This window comes from Drosophila guanche, unplaced genomic scaffold, assembly GCF_900245975.1.
Source record: "Drosophila guanche unplaced genomic scaffold, DGUA_6, whole genome shotgun sequence".
NCBI lineage: Eukaryota > Metazoa > Arthropoda > Insecta > Diptera > Drosophilidae > Drosophila > Drosophila guanche.
The window spans coordinates 17,300,203-17,309,320 of NW_022995743.1; the positions used below are offsets into that span (position 1 = coordinate 17,300,203).

The window sequence follows — 9,118 nt, forward strand, 5'->3', positions numbered from 1 at the left end:
TTAAAGATGTGTGTCTTCCACTTGGAAGTTTTTTATTTATGAAAACAAATGGCAAAAAAGGTATATTAGTAGATAAATGCTTATAACACTTTTAGTTTACAGTTTACATAGTTGGTTATTCGAGTAGACTTTCGATGAAAGCGGTTGATTCCCCTTCTTCCTTCCGTTCCGTTCCCTTTAAATCCGTGGAATGCATTTGTTACACACTTTGCTCATGTATCGCATCGCATCGCATCGCTTTCATGGTTACGTGATCACATTGCGATTATAATTATCGGTGAAGCATTTATGTACATACTCGTAGGATGTACCGACGTTATATTTTACAACTTGCTCTAATTATATTTATACACACAAAATACACAACACACAGGTAATTGTTATTCATCTTATTAGCTTTCTAAGTTGACTTGTTTGTGTTTGATTCGCCGCTGGTTTTGATTTGTTTAAAGATGTTTCGATTTGCTTTAGCTACCGATCCCAATGGTCAATGCTGGTATACACGTTCAGAGTATACAGCGTATAGAAAATATATATGTAATTCTAGAATTCGGTTATGTATTTACAAGATGTTGCACTAATATGCTGCGCAGTCAGCGTTAGTCAGTTTCTCTCAGTTGGTTTGGTCCCTTCCATCCCGTCCCCATCGCAATCCCTGTCTTCTCAGTGTCGCTTCAGTGTTCGATGGTCCAACGTTGCGTTTCGCTGTTGGAGTCGCATGGCGCCATTTGGGCATCGTCCACGGTCTTGAGGCCCTTGTGGTCAAGGCACATGGCCGTGTTGCTGTGTATCAGATGCTGGTTCTCCAATTTCCACTGCTCGTTATATTCGTCGTTCTCCATGCAGGGCACCATCACCACCCGGTATGGTGGTGAGTCGCTATGCTGGACGGTTGCGCAGCTGAGCTCGTTTCGCAGCACCTGTGAGTTGGTCAACGAGAAGAGCTGCGACTTCTGCAGGACCTTTCCGCATGGATAGAGGCCTACGTTGTAGGGCTTCTCGTTGTTCTGTAGCAAGTCATCAAGGCACAAGTTGGTACTGACAGCTTTTACCTTGCCCCAACCCACAACTTTTGCGTTGGGCACAAACTTCTCCGGGTAGATGTTCTTCAGGTACCACTCGAAGCTTTTGCAGCGCAGCTTCTTCCGAAGCATCACTCGGTGGGTGACATCCCCGATGTCCGCATGGAACTTGAGATCGGGCCGGTTGAGAAAGAATATATTGATGAACTCATCCATCCACACCAAGGCCATGCGGGCCGTATTAATGCCGTGCGTGTCACGATCATTAGGGAATCTGCAATGGAATTAAATTAAATTTGTTTACAAGCCAGGGGCTAAATATTGTGACCTACTTGTAAGGATGGAAGTCGCGGAAGATGTGTCCCACTCGGGAGCAGGGAATCGTCTCAATGGTGCCGCCGCACTGCCAGATCCTGAACGACATTTCCAGGTTCTCACCTCCCCAGCCGTCCATTTGCTCGTCATAGCTGCCCACCTCCCAGAAGTAACGCCGATCCATGGCAAACAGACCGCCGGCCATGGTCGGACTGTAGGCTGGGCAGATTTCCCGCTCCTGTTTACATTCCCGTCGTTGTCGCTGCTTCTCCCGCTCTGGCAGATTAATCCAATCGAAGTGACCGTTCCACTGGAATCCGCCCACTTGGAAGGACTTGTAGCCGTTGGTGCTGTACTGAAAGTCATTGGCATCGATCACATCGATGATGGGTACCAAGACGCTCGTGCGCGACTCCTTGATCCGGTGCAGCAGCGGCTCACACCAGCCCACGTTGCCCTCGCAGTGTGCATCGAGAAAGATGAGCACATCTCCTGTGGCAATTCTGGCTCCGGCCAAACGGGCGCGTATCAGTCCCAATCTAAACGGGAAATACCAAAACTTTCTTTAGCCAATCGATGTGCATTTTTATGAACTGTGCTAAGCTAAAGAAGAACAACATTTATTGGGTCATCGAGCAACCTTCCAATCTTCGCCAAGCGGCATGCCAGCACACGCCAACATGGCCAAGACAAACTTCGGGCAGACAAAGCTCAGGGGCATCTACCCCGAGCTCTCTTGTGGGACAGTGTAATGCACGCAGATACCGATGGAGAGTTACAAAAAGTCAAGCCCAAAAAAACTCAAATATTCGTAACTTGACGAACTGGTTTTACGGTTGCCGTTTCGTTTCGTTTCTTCTCTTTCTGTGTCTTGTGTTATTTGAGCTTTTGTCGGTTCTGACATTATGCTGCCTTCCAAAGAAGATGCTTCAGCCCAGTGAGTCTGACACGGCAATGGGCCACAAACTAGTTATTCAAATGATGGCAAGCCACGGGCGATTCGATAGCTGAATGCCCGAACTTTCCTAGCCAAAAGACAATTTCAAAAATGGATTCACGGCCTTTCTCCGCTCCGCTCAGATACGCCACTCACCGATTCTTTAGGCGCAGCACCGTCACCTTGCCGGGGGGAGTGCGCGTGCGAATGTAGTAGTCCAGCTTTCCCCCCAGTTCGGGATTGTCACTGCCATCGTCCACAAGGATGATTTCCTTCAAGGCCTGCTCAGTGCACGTTATTAGAGTGCTGTGCACGGTCCGCAGCAGTACGGAGTAAGGTTCGTTGTAGAAAATTACGATCACGCTGGCACTGGGCAGAGTACTGGCATCGAAGTGTTGAGCCAGACACAAGGGATTGCGGTGGTCGCCCACGCTGCGGTTGTAGGATAACTGCTCACTCAGTTCCTCGTTTAGAGCGATCTTCTTGTAGATGGCGTCCCCGCGCTCCTTGGCCTTGCCAGACAGGTGCACTGACGCGCCCTGGTCGCCAAGGCCCACCTTCTGTTTTTCTAGGTCCAGCTGGATGCTTTGCTCATAGGGGGACACTGTAGCGGGTCGGGCGATTTCGTTTTCGCTCTCGCCGTACGCACTGTATCTGTCTCGAGCGTGGCCCCTGAGGGCGGCTGCTCGAGCAGGAGGCCCTTCATCGCCGCTTGGCTGCTGCACCTTGCTGTACAGGATGAAGCACAGGGCAACCAATATGAATATGATTAGTTTGCCATAGAAGGAACGAAACCGAGGCAGCATTCTGGTTGCTTTTGTGGTGGTTGGCGGGTGTTGCTTTCTGGTTGAGGTAGCACTGGTCTGGTCACTTTCAATTGCAACGCCACAGACGCAGACGTGGCTGTGGATTACGTCTTCCTCGTCTCTGGCTAATTTTTCTCTCCTACACTAGTAGCTTCATTTGTCACGGAGTCGAGTCGTACACACGGCACACAGGCATTGGGTATGCATATGTTTTTTCTTTTTTTTTCACTAGCTCTGAATGGCTATGCGCGAATGCGAATATGAATTCCAGTTTTTACTCGTTTCTGGCACCAGCGCTGATTGAATAGCGCCGCCCACCCGCTTCAGTGACTTAAACTAGACTAAATGGAAATATTAATTCTAAGCGCGACCGACCCCCGACGTCTCTCCGGCCATATAAACATAATTATATTATTATTATTTATTGTAAAACTGTTGCTTCAGTGTGACCGCGGATTTATCGATGAAATATACCGTCGGGGCCTCGAAAATTTACCGAAATATACTTTTGCATTTTCAAAATATACCGTAAATATACCGTAAATTGAATCATATTCCTCGACTTTGATGTTCTATTTGATATTACTAGCTTGCAAATTCATTCACTACTGAACAAATAATTTAATTCAATTGAAAAATCAATTTTGTTTATTACACATTTTCTTTTTTATTGGATTATATACCTTATGACCTTGTATTTTACGAATTTGTATTTGAATTTTCTATTCAAATCACTCTCTCTGGAAGCACGGGAGCTTTGTCTTCAGTATGTAAATTTATGTAAATTATTAAAAAAAACATGTATATTAACTGATAATATTGAAAAATGTGAAAAATTGCGCGCACAACAAAAGCGATAAAGAAATTCTATTGTTTTTCTGAAAGGGAGAGGGAACAAGCAATTATGTAAATATTATAGTGTGCTCGTAGTGCTTTGGGTGGCAGTTCTTCTATCTTCACAACATAATTGATGCTAAACTCCGATATATCCGCCCGATATTGGAGTATTGTTCTTGTGTGTGTAGTCCTCAATACAATAAGTAACACTTTCTGAATCCGCTCAATAACAATTTTAAATATTAGCCCTTAGAAATCTGAACTGGGACTCTGACAGACTATTACCACCATACCGATATTGGCTAAAATTAGTGGACCTCTTTACACCGTCGCTTTTGGGACAGATAGATTTTACAGTTCCCTCCATCTATTATTTATTATAAGTATTGCCGCGATCTGTGACGAGACAGCACGTGGGGAACATAACCTCTACGGCAGGTAAGTATTTGAGCAAAACTGTAACAAGTTACATATTTCGACGTGGCGATTTCCCCCTTGTAAAGGCGGGCGGCCAAATAATTCCCCTCTACCCAAGGGTAGAGCGGTAACTTAAAACCTCAAAAAAAAATATTATTTATTATCTATCTTGCATAGGACAAGGCTCTGCCGCGGCGCTGCCGCTCAAGTACACGCATATTACATTGATTCGTACCGCTGTCCATAATTGGCAGTTAATTCTTAATTGAAAATACATAAATAAATAAATACCATATCAGTGTACAAATGTATAGTCAAATATTAATATATATTTTATTTTATATTTAGTTGTTCATTAGCAAAGGAAGATACCTTTCAAATTCCCTTAACAAAGCAAGTGAGCTTTTATGCTGCGAAATTTGTATCAAAAACTAAGGTGTTGACAACAGGTAAATACGTCACAAAAATTTCAGTGATGGAAATTCTCCAGGGAAATCCTCTCCTGTGCCTAAACGGTCAGGGATCCATTGCACCATTAGGGATCCTTTCAACCGGTGCGAAAAAGGTGGGAGCCTTACAAAAGCTCGACCTTTTTTACCTGCTTGCCATACCTTGCCATCACATGCCAAAGAGAGGATTAGGTCAGCAAGATCCTCTCTTATCTCTCCACATTTTTTGGTTTCAATATGAGCACCGAAATCCCACAGAGATATACCAAATATAATATACGTTCACACTTACATAAAACGTATTCTTCACCCATTTCCTCGAATTTGATGTTCTATTTGATAAAACTAGCTAGTTAGGAGTCTCCGCGCTAAAACTATAATTTTATCCGACTTATCAATCAATTCTTCACAGATTGGCTAGTTTTAATGACTTATTTTTATTGGCTTCCCAATTTAGTTTAAAGCCTAGTACTCAGATGCCCAAAATGTTGACTGAAATGCATTAAACATGTGTTTTATCTGCTAATAAATTGGTTAAATGAGTACCGAGAATAATATTGAAATATTAGAATTAATGATTATAAATTATACATTTTTTGAGTATGTGTGTGTTTGCACATGTGTTTCTGTCGACAGAAGATAGAAATATTCTTTTTTCACTTTGATATGAAGGGATTTAATCGGTTGGTTTTCTTGTATATTTTCCGTTTATCTGAGTACTCAACTGCAAAGAACTACAAATTTGTCTACATGGCAACTACACAGGGATGAAACTCTCATGGAGGCACCTATCTAAACGTTTCTGTTAACGACATCTCGCCAATCTACTGGTAATTTGAACACCAAAGTACCAACCATGCAGTATACACATCTTTTAAATAATGTTAAGATTCTGAAATTCTAATAATGTAGAATCGCTAAAACAGCTGTAGAATTTTATTAGAAGTGTGGTTAGAAACCGGTACACATGTACTTATATATGGCTTTTGTACATATGTATATACATATGTATTTATGTACGTATGTATGTATGTAGGTATGTATGTACATATGTATTTCATTACTACAGCTCTCTTAGCTTTCATATAGGGAATCAAGGTACTAGTTGTTAAATGAAAACGCTAGCATTAATGCATTTGAATAGTATATTTAAAATAGATCCATGCACATACATACATTCTAATTAGTCCTATATGTATATCTTGGGGAATATTTTATATATCTAATAAATATATATAATTTCTGACTTTAAGTAACTGCCTAAGGTGTTTTTCGCTCAGAAATATGTATGATCTGAAAACCATAAGGAATTAAGTGGGATACATCTTAGACTGTCCAATAATATCATTGAAAGAAGTTGTTGGAGAAGACGAATGCTTTAGCAGACTCAGAATATGTGAAACCAATTTAAACCTTAATTATGCAAAACATGGTAATTTTCCTTGTTTGTGATCAATTGTGAGCTTTACACTTTCATTTGCTGCGAGGATACACTACATACATTCATACAAACATAAATCATAAATGTAGTTATCAAGTGCCAGACACTTGAACAGTCCAGTTGTCATAGAAATTATTTAAAACAACGGAAACTCATATCACTTAAAATGGCGCTGGGAGCGAGGCTGGAAGCGAAAGGGACTGACTGAGTGACTGACTACCTCGAAACTGTCACACTTGACACTTTTTCTGTCGGCACTTAATGCACAAATTGCATGTTCATTTGTTGTTCAAACGAGACAAAATGGATTTCCTATTACAAACCAGTTGCTGCCTTTGACATGCAACAACGCGGGGCAGATAAATATATAAAGTACATACATACATATGTATGTAGGAGAGTGTTTGACTGAGCTCATGTTGCTTCTTTCGTGTCTTTTCGTTGTTGCCGTATCGTGTTAAGATTTCATTTTAATTCTAATGGACAAGTGGGGTTAATTCTCTTCGCAACTTTCTTTTTTGTAATTATGCCACCTAGTATGTATTCTGTGCGCCTGTGCTCATTTGGCGGTGGCTGTGATTAATTTAAGCAATTAATGTGCGAATCTTTATTGCGAACGGTCGTCGCAGTTGGCCCTTCCGTGGCATAATTAATACGTTACGTATACGCATTGGTGTCGCTGCGGGAGACGCTATGGGCTCGATCAGCGGGTGGACGAGCAACCGGCACTGCCACAGCCACAGCCACAACCATAACCACAACCACAGGCACAGCGAAAAGTTCAAAGTGCTCTCCAGCTCGTAATTGGAGTTTCAGCGGGGTGCCAGTCTCCGTGCTACAGAGCGACAACATTTGTGGGAAGCAATTGGAGAGGCGCTGAAAGGTGGCAACTGTTTTGCCAATTTTCGCTAAAACTCTTTTAATAGCTCTGAGCGACAAAAACTAGGAAGGAAATAAATTACTTAGCCAGTTTGGAGATTGGAGAGGATGGCATGGTGGCTGTTCCTTTGTTTTGTTGGTCCCCCACGACAGAGGTGTTTGCAAAGCAAAAAGAGACCGACACATTGAAAGGCAGACAGGGATAGAGAGAGAGAGAGAGAGAGAGAGAGAGCGAGAAGGGGTGGCGAGAGGCAAGGCAACCAGACTTTGGAATTCCATTTCGTGTGTGACCTCAAAATACAAGTTTGAAAAAATGCATCAAATCCGGCATTGAAACAGATTGGTTGGTTGCTTCGCTTAGTTCGAGAAATTAACACCTCCTAAACCGAAATATTAACCCTTTATGACCGCCGAAAATTATGCATTTTCAGCACATTCGTGAAATAGTTAATGCCTGAGGTCGAATTAGTTTGCTTTTATGAGCTATGAGCAGGCCGCAACCGGACTGAAAATCAGCCACCGGCCACGTCAAGAGCCTGGGTAAATAGCAGAAGTGCTCGATAATTAATTACAAACAAAAATTACGCTATTGAATAATGAGTGGAGCTCCAAACGAGGCCTCATTAATACAATAACAAAATAAAAAGGGGTTAAAAACAACACACGAAAAACAGTTTAACTGCCGCCAGACATTGTTCCATATGTGAGCCGACTGTGGTTAGGCTCGCCATAATGGCTTGAGCCACAGAAATCTATTAATCTTAACGACCCTGAAGAAGCCACAAGCAGCTGAGAAATGGTCATCATCCGTCAATGCGATTGGGCAGTCGACAGCACAGCGGATAATAATAGAATTGTGATGGCAGTTGAGAAATGCTTGGCAGAGATTTTACGGATTATCTGATAGTGGATCATGAACTGACCTGACTGTCTGCCACTTTCGTTTCGCTCCGAAACGTTGCAAATGTCAAAATCAGTTGGGCAACTGACCAATGGCATTGCATCGTGGGTTTCATCAGTTTAGATTTTAGATCCGATCTGATCACGGCCCTCCCATGACAAACCGATGAGCCTGGGAACCATAATTATCCGCACCACTAACATGCGTATTTAAAGCCATGATTTATGGTCCAGCTTGCTCGATATTAAGCACAGATTTCTTTTGCCACTAAACTGAAAGTGAACGATTTCAAAAATACCGCCGGCGATGACAGTGCCAGACAGACCATTGTATTGTATCACCCACTAAAACTGGGGTGCTTGGGGTTTACGGTTACACAATCCCAATCCCAGTCCCAGTCCCAATAACTCCAATCCCAATCAGCACGCGTCAAAAGTGGCGCCAAAGTGATGGGATGACGAACCGAATTATGATGCGGATCAAATTTTCAAGTTGGCCCAAAAGAGCAGCAATTATAACGCTTTTATGATGGTAGCCAGTTCGGGTTTTGCATAATCGCAGACTTTGCTGAGACCGCGACTGAAACACCCGCATTTTCGACTGTTTATGGCCGTATTGCCATATTTATGTAAGATCAAATCATGTGAGATGTCATCGAATATTTGGCCAGTTCATTGGGTCGACTCATCGCACCGAATGCATCGGATTGCGTCCGCCGTGTCGACTTGTCGAGTTGGGGTTTCCAAATCGTTAGAGATGCACAGATATGTGTATCTTCTATAGATGTATGGACACATCCGATTGTCTTTTAAAACCACCTCAAAATCAATATAGCGTATCGATCAAAATATAAAATTGACCATTGTCTCATCGCATTGAGATGATTCGATGGCCATTTGCATATCCGCCATCACTTATTGTGCGGAGGTGGCCTGACCAATCTCGATTCAACATTCCTTTGCTTGGCGAGGTTGCCAAACTGGCAGCGAATTGGACCAAATTTGTATCAATTTTGGTAAGGAAATTTTTCAATTTATTTCCGATTGTGCACACAAAGAAAATGTGATAAAAATAGTAAATTGGTATCTTCTGACAGAACAACACTGGTTCGATT

The 9,118-nt window shown here is 42.5% G+C and overlaps 1 protein-coding gene across 1 annotated transcript; it reads right to left on the reverse strand.

Annotated features, from left to right (window-relative positions):
• Positions 1-3,488, reverse strand: LOC117588088 (polypeptide N-acetylgalactosaminyltransferase 1). The gene is made up of 3 exons (XM_034279161.1): positions 2,431-3,488; positions 1,355-1,876; positions 1-1,296 (listed from the first exon to the last, which is right to left on the reverse strand). Exons 1-3 carry the CDS (start codon positions 3,078-3,080, stop codon positions 675-677), a joined length of 1,794 nt encoding a protein of 597 aa, XP_034135052.1. The 5' UTR covers positions 3,081-3,488; the 3' UTR covers positions 1-674.
• Positions 3,489-9,118: the final 5,630 nt, after the last annotated feature.